This window comes from Erythranthe guttata, chromosome 14, assembly GCF_056151865.1.
Source record: "Erythranthe guttata isolate IM_541 chromosome 14, IM_541, whole genome shotgun sequence".
Taxonomy (NCBI): Eukaryota; Viridiplantae; Streptophyta; class Magnoliopsida; order Lamiales; family Phrymaceae; genus Erythranthe; species Erythranthe guttata.
The window spans coordinates 21320017-21339202 of NC_142546.1; the positions used below are offsets into that span (position 1 = coordinate 21320017).

A 19186-nucleotide genomic window follows, 5' to 3' on the forward strand; every position below is an offset into this window, starting at 1 on the left:
CATTTTTTTCTTAAATGTCTTCCGGTAGTTCAAATTCTCAACAATAATAGGATTGTAAAGATGTTTGTAATCTTAGGATGTTTGAACTACCGGAAGGCATTTAAGGGAAAAAAATAACAAAAATAAAAAGTTTTATTTAGAAAATATAAAAAATGTAACCAATTAGATGTTTTGGAGAAAAAAATATTAATGCCGAAATTTTCAACGTAAAATTGACTGAAAATGGTAAAATATATAGTGAAAATATATATATATATATATATATATATATATATATATATATATATATGCTTGAGTAGGGGTATTTTCGTTATATTGTGAAAAAATGCAATGTGAGGGGGTTTTTGTATTTATGTGTAGTACAGGGGGTAAATGATACAAAGTCCATAGTACATGGGTGTTTTTGTATTTAACCCTTAATATATTAATATTATTAGTGTATTTGTTGCTTTTTACCTAACCTTTGGGCCGCGGAAACGTGACTCGTTCTTCAAGATTGTCTGTCTCAACCTTTTTACCGCTGTCATTTTTTTATTTTTAGTTTTTATTTTTATCAATTCAACGAGGTTCTGTTTTTACTCTTGTGAATAATGATTAAGGTCACCTTGAGTTATGGTCAAATTACGAAACTCACCTCATATTTGAGTAATTTCTGTTATCCCTTCAGCTATATATTATCTTACGAAAAGATCCCTCTAGAGCTAAATTTATGGATGTTAGTTCGGTAAAACCGAAACGAAATTTCGGTACGCCAACTTTTCATACAGTGTACCAAACTAAATATACAATTTGGTTCACTAAATAACCGAATTACATAAATTTTATGTAAAAATATTTAAAAGGAGGGGTGACTGTAATTATTCAAATAAGAGGATTTTTTCAGTTTTGTTCATAAAGTTTGCACCTATTCCACATTTGGTCAACTATGTTCACAAAAAGTCACATTTGGTCCCCTTATGTTTCAATAATTTAACATTTTTAATCATTTCCGTCAATTTACTGTTATTCTGTCAGCTAATTCATTGATGGGCATACCCTCGATTCCGCTAGCTTTAACAAAAAATTGACTGAAATAACTAAAAGTGTTGAATTTTTGAAACATGATGGACCAAATGTAAATCGGCGTTAATGTTAAGGGATATAAACTGTATTTTTCCCAATTATAATTTATATATTATTAACTTTAGTTGGAACTTTTTGGGGTATTTTTTTTTAGATGGAGAGAAATGCCAAAGACCATAGTCCAAAAGAATGTACAACCCTTAAAGCACGGCTCGTCTACCTACTCAAGTGTCTGTTTATTGTGCAATAAGAATTGTACTGTTGTTTGGTAACAAATATTAACATAGTGGTTGTGGTTAGAAATTATGGTATTAACACGTATTCAAGTGTTGAACCGTAAGTGGTCCACGTATACACTTGAAACATGGCCAGCTCATTATTCTTAATTTCAAATCAATTAATCGATTTTTGCTTTTCGTATGCCACGTCAAAATCAGCCCCCCTCTCATATCCGCTTTTCTTTTCCATTTATTAATAATTAATAGGTTAAATTACGGCCACCACCTCTGAGGTATGATCAATTACGAAACTCCCTCTCATGTTTGAATAATTATAATCATCCCCCAGTTATGTGTCTTCTTACACGTCCAACCTTATGGTGTCAAATTCAACGTAATCTTCTAGATTTCGTGCAATGTTCTCTAGTTCGTACTTGTTTTGCCCAAAAAATACAGTTTCTGATGCACCAAAATCTGATATTTACAAGCCAAAAGACACATCCTATGATCATCTTGTTTCAAAAAGTGGAGCTCGAATGAAATAAAACGGGTATAAAATTCCACTTAATTTAGAAAATTCCACTAAATTTGACACCGCAATGGTGTAAGTGTAAGAAAGTTCATAATTAAGAGGTGGTTGTATTTATCCAACAAAATGATTTTTTTTGTAATTTGACCATACCTCAGGGGTGTTCGTAATTTACCCATATTAATATTTAGGGTAGATTACAACCACCCCTGAGGTATGATCAAATTGCAAAAGGCCCCCTTCTGTTTGAGTAATTACAACCACCTCTCAACTATAAATCTTCTTACACGTCCACCCTTGCGGTTTCAAATTTAATGGAATCTTATAGATTATATGGAATATTCTCAATTTTGTACCCGTTTTATCTCATTCGAGCTCCACATTTTGAAGCTAGATGATCATAAGATTTGTTTTTTGGTTTGTATATATCAGATTGTAGTGCATCAGAAACTGTATTTTTGCATAAAACAAATTCAAACCAGAGAATATTCCACGAAATCTAGATGATTACGTTGAATTTGACGACATAAGGGTGGAGATGTAAGAAAATTCTTAATTGAGGGGTTGATGTAATTATCCAAACATGAGAGGTTTTTTCATAATTTGACCATACCTCAGGGGGTCGGTTGTAATTTACCCTAATATTTATTTTTTACCTTAGGGCCTCTTTGGTTTGATTGACATGATAATAAGGGTGGGATGAGATATTTAATACTGTGGTTAAAAACATGATGAATGTTATTAGTCATATCATTTGGTTAGTTGTATTAACTCATGACTAATAATATGTTGACTATTCAGTTTCCATTTTGTTTGCATGATTTAGAGAAATCAGCTGGGATTAAAACCAAATTGCCGTAAATACCCTTACAAAAGTCATATAATATTTTAATCAAAATACTAGAAAGTATCTCAGCTGCAATTTCTCGTATTTCAATCGATTTCGAGTCGAGAAATTTAACAAGAACCGGCATAAACCCTGCATCACCCATTAACTTCTTAGCTTCCTCCGAAGTTCCACATAGCCAAAACGCAGCCTTTAATGCCAATTCTTGTACGGAAATATCGCCATATCGAAGAAAATAAAGTATATGATCCATAAACGAGTAATTTATAAGTATACTTATCAAATTTTCCGACGAGGAACATATACTCGTAATTCCCCTAAATGCCACTTCTCTTGTCTTTGTTGAAACCGATGATTTTGGATCCAAAATCCGAACCAATGCTCGAAGTCCGCCTTCTTTAATAATCGTTTCCCTAATCGACGAATCTCTATAAGCTATAGTTTGCAGTAAATCGAGCGAGCCTATTTGTACAATATCATCTTTAGAACTAGCAAGCTCAACAAGTTCAACAATGGCTCCTTCCTCGACCACAAATTTCTTAATTTCTTCGACAAGAACGAGATTTTTCAACACCCCACAAGACAGAGCAATCAATTCACTCTCACTACTGTTATCACTAGTGCAAATCTTCAACAGGGCAGGCACTCCGCCGTGGGCGGAAACCGACCATACATTATCGGAATTCTCCGTGACTTTCATCAAACACCTGGCGGCAAATTCTTTGCCCAACTCACTCCCAGATTCTAGAACCCTTATCAAAGGGGCAATCACCCCTGCACCGATTAGAACACCCTTGTGGGACAGAAAACCTGCAATTAAAGACATCGATTTGGCCGCCTCATCTTGAATTTCGCTCTCCTCGAAATCGAGAAGATTCACGAGGAAATTGACGAAACCCTCGAGTTCGACGGCGGATTTCACGTATCTGTTGTCTTCTAGGACATGATGAACACGAAAATCAAATCTGTAACAAACCGATTTACCGGAGCAAAAGAACAATGACCTCACTAACACAAACGACTTTGAGTTACTTGGTAATGGTGTTGTTTTCCTAACAAAAGATATGGTAAAGATCTAATGCGTATTTGTAAGATTGAGTTATAGATTTGCTGAATCTGAAAGTGGCGGAGAATAACAAACTTTACCGTCCAAAAAATTAGGGTTCATCGATGTTGGGGGAGAGGGATTTTTCTGAGGGAAAAAGCTATTTATATGTAAGGATTTTGTTATTAATTAAGTTGTTTGAGGTCAAAAACGACATTGCACAAGGACTTAAATGATGGGATTACTTGATGACAAACTATCGAGCCGAATTTGGCTTGACTATTAATAATTCAAATGGGGGATGAAAACAGTGGGCCCACTTATCAACATTTGATCAACTACCAAACCAAACAGCATACTGAGAGGTATTGATTGTCCCATCAAGCCTAATAATGCAAACCAAAGAAGCCCTAGGCCTTTTTGGAAAATCCACACAATCAAAACTGAAAATGAAAAGTAAATTTGGTTGCATTTTTGTACAGTGAATGTGGCGTCAAGGTCAAAATTTGCTGCGGCGGGCTTCAAGCCGCCGGCAGCAGCTGCAACACCGCCCCCAAATTACCGACGTTCGACAATTAATCACGGGAGCGGCTTCTAGCCCTAGCTTGTCGATATGGCGGCGGAAGAAGGAGATGGGAAAAGAGGGGTTAATGGTGGCGAAGGAGCTCAAACGCCTGCAGTGCCATCCGGTGCGGTTCGAGCGGTTCATGAAGACGAACGTTTCCCGCCTCCTCAAGTCCGACCTCGTCGCCGTGCTCGTCGAGTTTCAGCGCCAAAACCTCGTCTCTCTATCCATGAAGGTCACCGCCAATTTTTCTTTTGTTAGTAATTTTTTAATTTAAATTTTAATTAGTGGATGGGCAATTTGACACTGCTTCCTTATTCAATTCAATTTTGTACTTTGAGTGATTAATTGGTAACTGTATCGTTTATCAGTAATGACCTAATCTGCAATGAAGAATGAGCAATGTGTTTGATTTTTTGTTTTATTTTTCGACGCGCTTCGATTTTCCTGTGGTTGATGTATTGTTGTCTAGGAGTTACCATTAACATTGCTTTCTTTAGTTTCAGTGTAGAATTGTGATGTAGAGTGTCTATTCTCACAATAAATATTTCGGTTGCCAATAGAATCTGAGAAACAGAGATTGTTGTATTTGTTGTATACAGATAATGTTACATTCCGGTCTAATGAGAATTTCGTTGAATATCACTTGATCCGCTTCAGGATGTGATATCGATATATCATGTGATCCAATTCTTAGTTGTGAGAAATTTTTCGATACATCACTAGCAGGAAGTTTGAACATTAGACGTTTATTTTAGGGAGATTGAATGCTTGATGACTCTGATTTTTCTTTTAAACTTTTTGTTGCTTTAGCAAATTTAGTTTCATCTTGTTATGCATCTCTCTTGAAGTTTGGCATTAGTTATTTGTTCGAGAAGTCATAAGGAAACTTATGATAGTATTTGTGGAGAGAAAGATGGCATCTAGGCTCTAGAAGTAAATGGATTTACGGAGGATTATTTATTTATTATGATCAAAGTTATGAAATAACTGTACTGTGGTTATCCAAGATATACAGACAACTCCATATTGCATTTCTCGAACGTTGTTTCTACATTGCAACTACAGTTAAATTCATTTGCTGATTCCACTCACGTGTTTTCCGTGACAGCTGTACGAGGTGGTGCGAAAAGAAACATGGTACCGGCCGGACATGTTTTTCTACCGGGACATGCTAATGATGCTTGCAAGAAACAAAAGCGTCAAAGAAGCAAGAACAGTGTGGGATGATTTAAAGAAAGAGGGAGTTCTTTTCGATCAACACACATTTGGGGACCTAATGAGGGCATTTCTTGACAGTGGATTGCCAGACGAAGCAATGCGAATATACGATGAGATGAGATCTTCTCCTGACCGCCCACTGTCTCTACCTTTTCGCGTCATGTTAAAAGGGCTGATACCCTATCCTGAATTTAGGGAAAAAGTGAAGGATGATTTCTTGGAACTTTTTCCCGACATGTTTGTTTATGATCCACCGGAAGATGAAGATGGTGATGAACAATGGAGACTGGAGAGCGAAGAAGAGTAGCAGCTATAGATAATCTCCAACGTAGATGATCGAGAACTTGTTGAAGATTGACTGAATTGATCATGGCAGAGTTGCTAATATAGAAGGTGGGATCTTGACAGTATGTGAGGTATCGTGTTTGCTTATTACAGCTTGTATTTAGGATGACAGCAAGATCCTTAAAGGCAACATTCTGGAGCTGAGGTATGTTTTGATCATGCATTAGAGTATTTGTTGTTTTAAGTGGTAAACGGAATATCTAGGCCTTTATATATATATATATATATATATATATATATAATACAAAAGTCATGTTAAAAGATTTTACATGAGTACAAGGGCAGTCATTAAATGATACGCAGGGGTGTAAACGAATCAAGTCATGGTTATTTAAACATGTTTGGATTTTTATCGAGCTTTTGATAGTTGTGTTTTGAATTCGTTTGGATAAGCAATCTAGTTTAGCTCAAATGGGCTTCAATCGAGCCAAACGAGAATCGAGCTCGAGAGGCTTGATTTTTTTATTTTGCTTTATCATTTTTTTTCTTCTAATTGAGTTTTAATTATTTTTTAACGACCGATCTTGAATCGAGTAGTTTGCTTGCTGCTCATTCAACTCATGTTAAATTATTTTGAGAGCTTATTGTAAGTATCTGATAAATTAAACAAACACTAAGTAGAGATCTTACAATATATCTTTTTAAGAGTGTATAAGCTCGTAATTCGTTTGTGTTATTTATATTCGTTCGATTTTCCTTAGGCATGTTCCTTTAAAATGTTATTCTTCAACTTGTCAACTATTACTTGTAAAACTTTCAACTTGTCAACTATTTCCCATAAATAACTAATTTCTTTTTAAAATGTTTATTTTCTTCATATGTTTACATTGATAAGAAAATAGATAAACGACCTGTATAAACTATAAACGATCAACAACCAGCCATACTACAAATTATATGAAGTTTGGTGCCTTAAAATCCTCCCAACCCTTTATTCTTGTACAGATTTCTTTCTTGCTATGACAATAATATTTATTATTATTATATTATAATAAATCTGAAATTTGTAAAGAAAAAATAAGAAATAATAATCGAGTGAAATAATTTTAATTTTACCGATTCAATAACTGGAGTTATTAGAAAAAGAAAACTAAGGACACTAATATTTCAAAAGAAATAAAGAAAATTGTGTGTAATGCCTGAAAATTAAAGAGCAACACATTTGAAATGTAACAAGACATGTGATCCATCAACTGGTAGAGATGGGCGAAGTGTATTATGTATATGTTGAGGTGCAAACAATGTCCCACATTGGTTTAATATGGGAAAGATCTATGGTTTATATGGAGGGGATAGTAACTCCATTGGTATGAGACCTTTTGGGGAAACCCAAGAGCAAAACCAGTTGGGCCCGGCCCAATCCGGACAATATCATACCAATGTGGAGTTTGTGCTATCCCGACGGGGGCCCAACAGTGGTATCAGAGCCATGGCCCTGACCTAACCATGTGGTGGAAATTGCCGAATCCTCGGTGCCGAACAAAATGGTGAGCTCCCGGTGCGCAAATGAAGGCGGCTCGACGAGCTCCAGGTGGGAGGCTCGGTGGTGTGAGCCCCAGGCGCAAATTGAGGGGCACCAGGCGCAAATTGAGGGGAGGCTCGGTGGTCCTTAGTGGTCCGACCTATGTGGTACTTTGTTCGAGGGGAGGATTGTTGAGGTGCAAACAATGTCCCACATTGGTTTAATATGGGAAAGATCTATGGTTTATATGGAGGGGATAGTAACTCCATTGGTATGAGGCCTTTTGGGGAAACCCAAGAGCAAAACCAGTTGGGCCCGGCCCAATCCGGACAATATCATACCAATGTGGAGTTTGTGCTATCCCGACGGGGGCCCAACAGTATACCACTATCTTGAACGATGTTTAATTCCCATATCGCCAAATTATATTGAAGAGAGAGAGAGAGAGAGAGTACACAATCAACATGCTTTGACTTTTGGGTAATAAACCTAATAAAATGTGTATATTTTAGTAAAAAACATGGAATGTGATTAAAGTACCCTTTCCATTAATTTTATTTTCATTAATTAATTAATATTGATATTGAGAAAATGATAATTAAAAATTAAAAAAATTATAAAAAATAATGCATTATTAAAATTTTAAAATTACATATAATATTTTTTTTTTTGAGGAAAAATTACATATAATATAATTTATATAAAAAAAAAAAATCTCCAACAACAGTTAATTAGAAAATAGATGAAGTACTCGCTTTTTAAGATTTTAGTATTAATTTTATAAACAATTTGGGAAATCCGAAAATGGTGCACCAATAACATTAGAGAGAGAAAAGAAAAAAGAAAAGAAAAATAGAATTTCTCTCTCCTCTTTCCCCCATCCTATAATCTCTCAAATCCAATACGGAGTTTCCACAGTGGGCCTCTCTCTCTCTCTCTCTCTCTCTAACCATCTCTCTCTCTCTCCTCTCTCCTGCGCCCGCCCATGCATGGTTTTCTCTCCCTCTAACAACATTCTCAACAAGTTTCCTCCTCCGGGCGTACGTTAATCCTCCTAGCTCCTCTCATCAATAAATCAATAATAATGGGAATCTGCTGCTCCCGGAGCAACGCCGACGACGTCCCGCCGGACCCCTCCACCGACATCGCCCCCTCACCCGGCGACTCCAGCACCAAAAACCCGACCACGCCGCCGCGCTCGCAGCCGCCCCCCGCCTCCTCCCCGAGCCAGTCGACGAAGCCGGCCAAGCAGACCCCGATGGGTCCCGTCCTGGGCCGGCCGATGGAGGACATCCGGGCCACGTACACGATCGGTAAGGAGCTGGGCAGGGGCCAATTCGGCGTCACGCATCTCTGCACTCACAAGCAATCCGGCGAACAGTTTGCGTGCAAGACGATCGCGAAGAGGAAACTGGCGAACAAGGAGGACATCGAGGATGTGCGGAGGGAGGTACAAATCATGCACCACCTCACCGGCCAGGCGAACATCGTCGAGCTCAAGGGCGCCTACGAGGACAAGCACTCGGTGCATCTCGTCATGGAGCTCTGCGCCGGCGGCGAGCTTTTCGACCGGATCATCGCCAAGGGCCACTACACCGAACGCGCAGCCGCTTCCCTTCTCCGGACCATCGTCCAGATTGTGCACACGTGCCATTCCATGGGCGTCATCCATCGGGATCTCAAGCCCGAGAACTTCTTGCTCTTGAATAAGGACGAAAACGCCCCCCTCAAGGCCACCGATTTCGGCCTCTCCGTCTTCTACAAAGAAGGTAATATAACATCCACCGATTTCGTTTTTATCTTTCGTATTTTCATCCGTATTTTAGGACGAGAAAAAATTCAAATCAACGAGAGTTGACGAAAATTAAATATATTGCAACAAGGCCAGAATCTTTAGTAGTGACAACGATCGTTCAGTTGTCAATACATTATTCCAATTGTGCAATTAGAGACAGGACAATAATAATATTCGATTCTGGTCGTTCCAAAAAGTTATTGGATTAATTCGAGACCCGATTATTTAATAAGAAATCGTATTTGGCGATGGCAGGAGAGCTATTCAAAGATATAGTGGGGAGTGCATATTACATAGCACCAGAAGTGCTTAAGAGAAGATATGGTCCAGAAGTTGATATCTGGAGTGTTGGTGTCATGCTCTACATTCTTCTTTCTGGTGTTCCTCCTTTCTGGGCAGGTACATACATCTATCTATCTATCTATCTATATATATATATATATACATACATACAGACACACATATATGTATTCTTGTATTACTATCACTGTGTGATAACAGAATCAGAGACTGGGATATTCAATGCTATACTAAGGGGGCACATCGATTTCTCATCGGACCCGTGGCCTTCGATTTCAAGCGGAGCTAAGGACCTCGTTAGGAAGATGCTCAATTCCGACCCCAAGCAGAGGCTCACTGCTTCACAAGTCCTAAGTATTTATATATATTTATTCATTCTTAACACAAACAGTAATCCCTCCTTTTTGTTTCTCGGAAAAAGAACTACGGTAAAAGGGTAAATTCGGTATTTTACGTTTACAGGTCATCCGTGGATCAAGGAAGATGGAGAGGCACCTGATACACCGCTTGACAACGCTGTTCTCAACAGGCTCAAACAGTTCAGAGCTATGAATAAATTCAAGAAAGTTGCACTGAGGGTACAAAACAAATTCAAAACATATTTTTAACATGGTACGAGGAAAATAATCGAAATGCTAATTATATTTTTTTTGTCACGAACGTAAAAAAAACAAGGTTATTGCCGGTTGCCTGTCGGAGGAAGAAATCATGGGACTGAAAGAAATGTTCAGAGGCATGGATACAGATAGTAGTGGTACCATAACGCTCGAAGAGCTGAAGCAAGGATTGTCGAAGCAAGGAACTAAACTAACCGAATCTGAAGTCAAACAGTTGATGGAAGCTGTAAGTTCAAACACATACATACATACATACATAATATCATAAGAGAGCATCGTCGTAATTTAAAAAACGAAGAAACTAAATAAATATTTTACGGCATTTATTTATATTCTTTGAAACCAGGCTGATGCTGACGGGAATGGGACCATAGACTACGAAGAATTCATTACAGCAACAATGCATATGAACAGAATGGACAGAGAAGAACATCTTTACACAGCATTCCAGTATTTCGACAAAGACAACAGCGGGTATAGTTATACTCAAACATCATTCTATTACAACTACAAACAGTATTTTCAGTACACGGATTCGTGTTTTTCTTTTTTTCTGATCGAATTAACAACGTATTACTTAACCCTGGTTAACTTCGGTCTGGTCAGGTACATTACCATAGAAGAACTAGAGCAGGCTCTCAGGGAGTTTGGCATGGGCGACGACAAGGACATTAAAGAAATCATCTCTGAAGTCGATGCTGATAATGTAAGCAAACAAGAATTTTGCAATAAACGTTCTTTTGCAATATATATCGACGAGTGAGTAATTGATAAATTTTTTTTTCAAATAAATGCAGGATGGTCGGATCAACTACGATGAATTTGCAGCTATGATGAAGAAAGGTAACCCAGATATGGTAGCAAATACCAAGAAAAGAAGGTCTGGGGTCTTTACTTCCTAGTTTGCAGAAGGCCAACATTAGGAGGAGATGAACTTTATTTATATAAATATATAAACATATATAAAAAAAAATGTATATTACCTCAATTTCTTCATCGAAGGAAGGCATATTTACTGCAGGTCTCGGAGTTATTAATCTGTGATAGGCTTTATGTATATTGTATATATCTTTATATAATATATAAAATCATGTATATTTATTAATGTCTTTCAAGAGCTAAAATTTGAGGGAAAATTGCTTTAGGCTTCTTTTGGTTGGTTCACTTCGTTTGTTACTTGACCGGCGCAATCATGTTGTTTGGTTACGTATTTCCAAATTGAACCCCGTTTCCAATTTGCCAGACATAAGGTCTCAACTCTCATCTCAGTCGCAGAAAATTTTATATGAAAACTTGACAGATATTCGAGTTTACTTTGAAACTGCACACACGATGATGTTAACAATTCAAAACGGGGAATAGTAGCACTAGAAAATTGTTAAATGAGCTAAGTTGAGACTCGGTGCCAAGAGCAACTGCTAGAATCAGCTCAAATCATATCAAAACATACGTAACAATTCAATGGAGGGGCCAGGATTTTGTTTTTGCGGGGGTAAATATACAGTATAAGTTCTCTAAGGTCCCGACAATACTACACTAATCGAAAAATAACAAATCCCTATGTAATATACTAGATTTTGTTAGAAGCAGTGGGGGCCATAACCCCCCCACAGCTCTTCCATGGCTCCGCCACTACGTAACATTACATGAAGATGCATCTACTAGCATCCGATACCAACTCCTAAGTCCTAAATGGACTGATTCGGTGTTTCCCGGTTTTGGAAACCATAAATATTGTTTTACTGCCCCAGTTGCGGAATAAATTGTCAAAGTTTGTTTCTTTTTAAGTTTGTAAAAACAGAACATCTTGAACTGTAAAACGAAAACTCACGCTTGTTTAAAATCGTTGTGCGATCTTGACGACAGTATGTATGTACATATAGAGAGACAGGGAATGCAACATTCAGTAGTACTACAGTAACTAGATTTAAACTGAGGCAACAACGATTCACAAATCAGAAATTCGGTAATTCGAACTCCGGTTTAAACATTAGATATTGCGTAGGCTACCACGAAAACTCATAACAAGCACAAGAAAAAAATCACAGAAAAAGAAGGAAAAATTAAAACTTCAACCCAACAATAAATTGTCAAGTTTTTCATCAATCCAACGATTCAAATTCAAATTTTTACACCACTAATCAAGATTAAAACCATCTTCCCTAACCTTTTTTTTTCATGATTTTCATAGCGTCGAAAAGTGGACTCTACTGATCTTTCGCAGCAGAAGGAGTACCAATGCCGTACTTCTCCTGGAGCTTCTGAATCTCCTCCTCCTTCTTCCTCTGGTCAAACTTCTTCCCCATCTTCCCCTGCTGGTAATACAGAACAATCAGGTACCTGTTCGCCACGTTGAACCCCGACAGGTGGTCCACCGCGGTCTTCGCGTCGTAGATATCCTCGTACACCACGAAGGCGGTGCCGCGCGTGTCCTTGTTCGTCCCGACGCGGATCTGCCGTATGGCGCCGTACTTTCCGAATATGTCGTACATCTCCTCGCTCGTTATATTGAACGGTAGGTTGCGCACGTACAGAACACGGTTCACCTCCGGCGGGAGGCGAGTGTTGCCCTTGCGGAGGCTGATTGCTGCCATTGCTGGATAATTTTTGGCGAGGTTTTTCTGATTCTAGGGTTCTACCACTGCGAATTTGGGGATTTTGTATTTTATTGCCGAATATATGACGATATTGAAAACAACTAATCTGAATTTAACTACATAAGAAACGTGGGGCTGTCTAGGGTCCGAGAGGGTATGTACTTCTCGGACCCAAACGAATAAATCTGGTGCGTTGAAAATATTAAATAAAAAATTATAACCGCTGATTTGAAGTACGATCCAAGTATGACTCAGTACGAACCTAGGTATTTATTAATTTTAGAACGAACCCAGTAAAATTAGATCGTACACATATCGTACTTCATCGTACTCCATCGTACTTCAAGTAAAATTACAATATTACCATTACACAATTAAACTAGAGAATTAAAAAAATCTTTTTTTTTTGAGAATTAAAAAAATCAATAACATATTAAAACGTAAAAGCTTTTAATTATTTTCCTCAAAAGTCAAATCTCAGCCCTAATTACCAATTAACATTTTTTATCCAACACAATTCTTCGAGAAATTACTGGTGGCCAAGAGACTGGTTCATCGTTTGCCCTGACTCTCAATCTTCATCGTTTCGAGAAAATTCTTCGAGAAAATTACTGTAAGTGTTCATCCCCGACTCTCAATCTTCTCCGCCCCGACTCTCAATCTTCTCCGCCCCGACTCTCAATCTTCTCCGATGGCCAAGAGACTGCTTCGGATTGGTGGATGATAGATGGAATTATTGGGTTATTTAATGCGGCTCGGGATTCACAACCGATTGAAAAACGATATACATTTCGATTTTGTACTTTTTATTGTGAATCGTCTCTTCGAATCACTACCGGAGAAATCGAAGACTTCCGCAAAGGTATCACTGAAATTCTTGTTAAATATTTATTTCTTTTGTTTTCACAGTAAATTGCTTCCTTTGTAGATTAATGGAACTCTAAAATGGTAAAAATTAATGCAAAAAGATTCAGAGCTCTATATAGGTGGGTTTTTTTTTTTTTTTTTGTTGATAAAAAGTGTGCTTTCAAAATTTTAGGCTTCTGGTTATTTTAGTTATTGTTGTTTGAATTGAAAGTCTGGAACTGGAATTCCGTATCTGTAGTTGATGTATGAATTTGGAATTTCGTAGACTTTGTTTACTTTTGAGGATTGGGACGATTTCTAAGCTAGGGATCTAGAGCTCGATTTATGGGGTATGATATTCTTATGACTAATGAATTGGAGTTCCTTTGAAACTCTAATTTGAACTACAATTTGATCCATTTCTGTTGTATATAGTATTAATGGAATATACTTTCATTCATTGTATACATTGTTTTCTCCATAGAAATATACTATTGACGGGCGTAAACCAGTTGATCATACACTGCCTAGGGGACAACAGAGTCTTGTAACATGGATATTATGCCATTTTCTCTCTCTCTCTCTCTCTCTCTCTCTCTCTCTCTCTCTCTCTCTCTATATATATATATATATATATATATATATATATATATATATATATATATATATATATATATATATATATATTGTAATTTGAACATGACTGATTGATTAATGGGCAAAATTGAATCAGGCAACACCAAAGTTAAGCGAAGACAAGGTAAAGCAGTGCGTGGATGGTAGACTGAATGGAGAATACCCTCCTAAGGCTGTTGCAAAGGTAATTATTGAGTGTGCTTTTGCGGTCCAAAACATTTAATAAACTGAATTTGTGTTCGGATAACTAATGGATTATTGATTGGTAAAAACAGGTGGCTGCAGTTGCTGGCATTGTGTGTGCAATATGAAGCTGATTTTAGGCCAAACATGAGCATTGTAGTAAAAGCTCGCCAGCCTCTCTTGAATACTCGATCTGGACCTCCTACTACTGAAACACCAAACTATTGAAACAATAAATTTGTTATCAGTGCTACAAGACGAAAGTGGCTGTTATTTATTATTATTATTATTATTATTATTATTATTATTATTATTATTATTATTATTATTATTATTATTATTATTATTATTATTATTATTATTATTATTATTATTATTATTATTATTATTATTATTATTATTATTATTATTATTATTATTTATCTTTTGATGGTATTGAGAGTTTTGAATGCCTACTAAATCTTGAGCTATTGATAAGTTTATCAAGACCTGTTTCAAGTGTAGGGGAACAAAGTACAAAAAACTATTGAATGTAGATTACAAATAGCATTCTTTTGTGGACCTGGTTGTTTCGTTGATTCTTGTAAAAGTACTTTGATTTGATTGTGAGGAATATTGGATGAAACATTGTATATTACTAGTTGTATATTTGTTACAGTGTTATTAATGTATAATCAGTGTCTTGTACGAGGTTGTCTTGGTATTAATGGATATTCATGAGAGTCGAGCATTCGGACAACTTGGGTCATAGTAGGTCTCTGTTGAAAGTTTGGGTCGACGCACCTTAGTGCTGTCAAAAGAGCTCTTTTAAGGCAGATGTGGATGGCCTCATCTCCATATTTGCGTACAACAATTGGTCACACCGTTTTGCTGCAACCATCATCTTTACCCACTCAACCAGATTTCCAGTATTGTCATCAACTGGACCCCGGGCGGTTATAGTTTCCAAAAGGACGACACCGAAGCTATAAACGTCAGTCTTCTCATTGAGGATGCCACTGCTTGCATATTCTGGAGCTACATATCCAAATGTTCCCATTACTCTTATTATAATATGACTCTCTCCAGCACCCATCAATTTCGCTAGTCCAAAATCAGATATCTTTGCATTGAAATCTCTGTCAACTAGTATGTTGCTTGTCTTTATATCTCTATGCACGACTTTCGGCTCTATTGCATCGTGCAGGTATGCAAGCCTACACATCATGACAACCGCCACTTATTTCATTCTACAGTAAGATCAAACATATATATACAGTTGATAAAATCAGATACTCACGCCTTGGCAGTTCCAAGCAGAATCTTCGTACGGCCTCCCATGTTAGGAACATTTGATCTCCTACATGGAGCCATTGCTCCAGATTTCCATATTTACAAAAAAATATATGCCAAAACCGCCGGTAAAAACAAAAATCCAAGGATAATCATAATCAAAATTATTCTATGGTCACCATAACCATCCATCTATAGACACGATCCTATTGAATTCTGACTACAGTCATATTGAGTACTGCTAGTTTCCACTATATTTCTTGATTTCTTGGCACAAGCATTTGTACGTCGATCAATGTTGACGGGATTTCTAATACACGTGGTAGTTTTATGGCCAGGCTCCCTTGCAAAAAACACCATAAAAGAAATCATAAGTACTAATTGAAATATTTAATTAAATTTAAGTCAGAAATTTGTCTTTACAAAAAAGAATGAGCACGTACCGACAAAAACCACAATTCTGTTGCTTAGCACGTTTTGCACCTCGAGTCTTTATTCGTCCAGGATCATTCACATTACAACCTAAATGAGGGTCTCCAACATGTTCAGAAAATTTCTTCGAAGCATCAGCAACACCGTTTCCAACTGTATGAGCCCCAATGTCATTATGCTTTAAGCATTCCTTTGTTGCCTCGTCAGAAAATTTCCTTACCCGTTTTAAGGTTTCATTAAATCCCAACTCCGTCTGTGATGATGTGTATGACAAATTTAACAATTCTTTGTTTAATAGTGCAAATCGTGTCTGCTGTGCTCCGACTACGGGGATAGCCTCCGGATATTTATTTTTCAGTATCCTACCTGTGTCAATAAGCCAACGATGGTGTATGCTGTTATATGGAAATTCCGTAATCCGCATTAACTTGAAGGCTGCTATGATATGTCGGCATGGTACACCCTCAGACTCAAGCATCAGACAATCACACTTGAAATCGTGATTTAACTTGTCAATAATCACAGAATGTTGCGCACCATCAGGTTTGTCGTAATTTTCAAACAAGAATGCATATTGTTCTCTACCTATCTCACGTTTACTTTCCATTAAAAGGCCCTGCTCTGCTATAATCTCATCACGTATAACATGAAAGATTTTTTTCGTGCATATACTGGCTGCATGCTCCTCGAGCCTTTTAAGAGGACTTTCTCTAATTGCATGTTTCGTATTCTCTGAATCATCTTGTTCAGTAAGAAAATTACTCCTTAGATTCTGTAGCGTGCAATTGTAGTGCTTCACAAACTCAGTAATAGTCATCTTTTGATCGACGGCAAGCTTAATTAATGAGTTCATTGACTCAGCCCTTTGTGTTGTCCATGTCATTGGCATAAAATGTCCGCGAAAATATGCCTCGGCCCACTTTTCTTTCTTTTCAAATATATCCAAAACCCATTGTTTATCTGCTACCTCATGCATCTCAACTATATTTGCCCATCGTGCCTCAAACTCATCAACTGAGCATGATTTCTTCAACAATCTCAAAAAATCTGAACAAAAACCCGGCACTTTGATATTCTGCCGAACATTTCTTCCAAGATGCCAACCACATAACCGATGCTTCGTTTTAGGAAACTTTGAAAGAATAGCAGCTACCATAGATGAATCTTGATCTGTCAAAACAGACCTAGGAACTTTGCCGTTCATCGCTTCAAGAAGTGCTTCCAACAACCATTGATACGAATAAATTGTCTCATTCCTCAAGAAAGATGCTCCAAAAATGCATGTTGAACCATGATTGTTGACTCCAGAAAAAATAACGAGAGGATACAAGTATTTATTTGTCTTGTACGTGCTGTCAAAAATTAAAACATCCCCAAAAAGTCCATATTCAGCTCTTGAAGCTCCATCACACCAAAAAATCCTTGAAAGCGCACCTTCTTCATCCACCTCGTATTTGTAGAAAAAGTCGTCGTCTTTTACTTTCATACTCTCAAATAAGGCTAGTAATGTGTTGATATCGCCTCCTTGTATTCTTTCTTGTCGTACCTTGTTCAACCAATTATAGCCATCTTTCTTTGTAAAAGATATTTTGTCAGCGCCTCCGGCAAGTTGCTTCAACAAATCCATAACCAAACATGGCCTAAATCCGAAATCTGTCATCAAACTCAGCATGGATTTATCGGGCATTGAAATGTACCTGTACACAAAATTACCTAATAAATTTGAGTCCATAATTGCATGAGTTTGAGACAAAAAATTTATAACGAAAGGAATCAATTAAATTATGTACCTCTTCTTGAAACCTTGCAAATCATGATTATGTTGAGATTCAAAATCCGTCACAATATAATGTCCTGAAAAACGATCATGTGCTACACGTAAGCCAGCTTTGCAACCACATCTAGTAAGAGCTTTCGCCTCTCGTTTTCTATTATTATCATCCTTTGGCCGTCTGCGAAACCCCTCACGTGTACAAACCCACTCCCTATACTTTACAAGGTCCGCGGAGTTACGTTTCACACTTTGTTTTCGAATTCCAAAACAAGCTGAGTTGGCGTATGATGAGTAAAAATTTTCAGCATCATCAATACTCTCGAATATGAGTTGCCGGACCACATCTTCATTAATACTTTTCATATCAAAACCAACTGAATTGCCTCCCCCATCCAAACCATGATTGAGTGGATCTTCACAATTGCTACTGTGTCTGGAATAACTTTCATCATCGGATGAATCTGGGATTGCTTCCTCAATTCCAATATTGAAATCCATTGTGCCTATTTTATTTAAAAAAAAAAATCTAAAAATCACATTGTAGATATTTATTTGAGCTTAGAAAATAAATTTTTTTTGAATAAATTCAAGTCGCTTAGAAAAGCATTTATAATACAAGATATGGATAAATAGATAAAATTTAATTATATATATATATATATATGATGCGACTAAGTCACTAGATGCAACTAAGTCGAATGAGAAAATATCAAATAAATGAAATTGGTACCGATATAAATTGGTACCGACAACGGCTAAACACGGAAAATATGCTAAAACACATCAACTATCAAGATCAATTCCATGGTATAATATAAATATTCTAGAACATAAAACAACTCAAGTTTGTGAAAATAATGTCAATTCAACACAGAACTGTAATATAAAATATTTTATGGACAATATGATTATGACATATAATTCTAATTTCATTTACAATTACAAAGAGAGAAAATACAAAATCAAGGATGTTATAAAGCTCAAGGAATAAAATTACATGATGCAGTTCCATGGTACCTGCTTTCGTGTTATCTTGTTCAGTTTTTTTAAGATATGACTATAATCAGAATTAAGCAACTTTGGCAACTGTAATCTTTGTAATCACAATATGAAGGATCAGGCTATCGCCATCATAAATAGGTAAAGAGAAACCATACAATTTTAAACTTCAAATCTCACCTTTAAGCCACTGGACACTATTATAATCTTAACTTCTGAAAAAATATGTCAATAACAATAAAACATCTTTTAAAAGACATGTACATGCTGTAGACCCTGAAGACAATGATTATATACATAGCCCAACCTTGCAATTAAACTTGTATAACCCGCCACCGAACCCTCATTAATTAAACACCAGTACACCACGTAAGATTTATCAATCATTATTTGTTTATCTTACAAATCAACAGAGACCATATTGGATATATATGTTGTAAC

General features: G+C 36.9%; 6 protein-coding genes, 1 long non-coding RNA gene and 1 pseudogene across 8 annotated transcripts; 3 read left to right on the forward strand and 5 right to left on the reverse strand.

Annotated features, from left to right (window-relative positions):
- Window positions 1-2606: 2606 nt before the first annotated feature.
- Window positions 2607-4173, reverse strand: LOC105971478 (uncharacterized). Its single transcript, XM_088812805.1, has 2 exons — window positions 4049-4173; window positions 2607-3708 (listed from the first exon to the last, which is right to left on the reverse strand). The coding sequence occupies exons 1-2, from the start codon at window positions 4171-4173 to the stop codon at window positions 2607-2609; spliced, it is 1227 nt and encodes a 408-aa protein (XP_088668931.1).
- On the forward strand, window positions 4144-6617 carry LOC105958839 (Pentatricopeptide repeat (PPR) superfamily protein). The gene is made up of 2 exons (XM_012982841.2): window positions 4144-4501; window positions 5378-6617. The coding sequence occupies exons 1-2, from the start codon at window positions 4187-4189 to the stop codon at window positions 5792-5794; spliced, it is 732 nt and encodes a 243-aa protein (XP_012838295.2). The 5' UTR covers window positions 4144-4186; the 3' UTR covers window positions 5795-6617.
- A 1473-nt stretch (window positions 6618-8090) lies between these two features.
- On the forward strand, window positions 8091-11142 carry LOC105958980 (calcium-dependent protein kinase 17). Of its 2 annotated transcripts, XM_012982988.2 has the most exons (8): window positions 8091-9063; window positions 9345-9488; window positions 9591-9743; window positions 9852-9967; window positions 10065-10232; window positions 10353-10480; window positions 10613-10712; window positions 10804-11142. In XM_012982988.2, the coding sequence occupies exons 1-8, from the start codon at window positions 8379-8381 to the stop codon at window positions 10906-10908; spliced, it is 1599 nt and encodes a 532-aa protein (XP_012838442.1). In that variant the 5' UTR covers window positions 8091-8378; the 3' UTR covers window positions 10909-11142. The 2 variants fall into 2 exon arrangements, with proteins under 2 accessions (XP_012838442.1, XP_088670287.1); XM_088814161.1 differs by having other exon boundaries at window positions 8214-9063; window positions 9345-9743.
- Window positions 11143-11953: 811 nt separating this feature from the next.
- On the reverse strand, window positions 11954-12840 carry LOC105958840 (RNA-binding (RRM/RBD/RNP motifs) family protein). The gene has a single exon (XM_012982842.2). The coding sequence runs from the start codon at window positions 12598-12600 to the stop codon at window positions 12214-12216; it is 387 nt and encodes a 128-aa protein (XP_012838296.2). The 5' UTR covers window positions 12601-12840; the 3' UTR covers window positions 11954-12213.
- A 52-nt stretch (window positions 12841-12892) lies between these two features.
- LOC148765423 (uncharacterized) lies at window positions 12893-14905 on the forward strand. The gene is made up of 3 exons (XR_016029847.1): window positions 12893-13465; window positions 14183-14269; window positions 14361-14905. It is a non-coding gene; the product is annotated as an uncharacterized LOC148765423 (long non-coding RNA).
- Window positions 14906-14942: 37 nt separating this feature from the next.
- LOC148765424 (putative receptor-like protein kinase At5g18500 pseudogene) lies at window positions 14943-15621 on the reverse strand (annotated as a pseudogene).
- Window positions 15622-15667: 46 nt separating this feature from the next.
- LOC148765425 (protein FAR1-RELATED SEQUENCE 9-like) lies at window positions 15668-16830 on the reverse strand. Its single transcript, XM_088813828.1, has 2 exons — window positions 15984-16830; window positions 15668-15883 (listed from the first exon to the last, which is right to left on the reverse strand). Exons 1-2 carry the CDS (start codon window positions 16823-16825, stop codon window positions 15733-15735), a joined length of 993 nt encoding a protein of 330 aa, XP_088669954.1. The 5' UTR covers window positions 16826-16830; the 3' UTR covers window positions 15668-15732.
- LOC148765426 (protein FAR1-RELATED SEQUENCE 5-like) lies at window positions 16830-18244 on the reverse strand. Its single transcript, XM_088812806.1, has 3 exons — window positions 17763-18244; window positions 16883-17669; window positions 16830-16835 (listed from the first exon to the last, which is right to left on the reverse strand). The coding sequence occupies exons 1-3, from the start codon at window positions 18242-18244 to the stop codon at window positions 16830-16832; spliced, it is 1275 nt and encodes a 424-aa protein (XP_088668932.1).
- Between the last annotated feature and the right edge of the window lie 942 nt (window positions 18245-19186).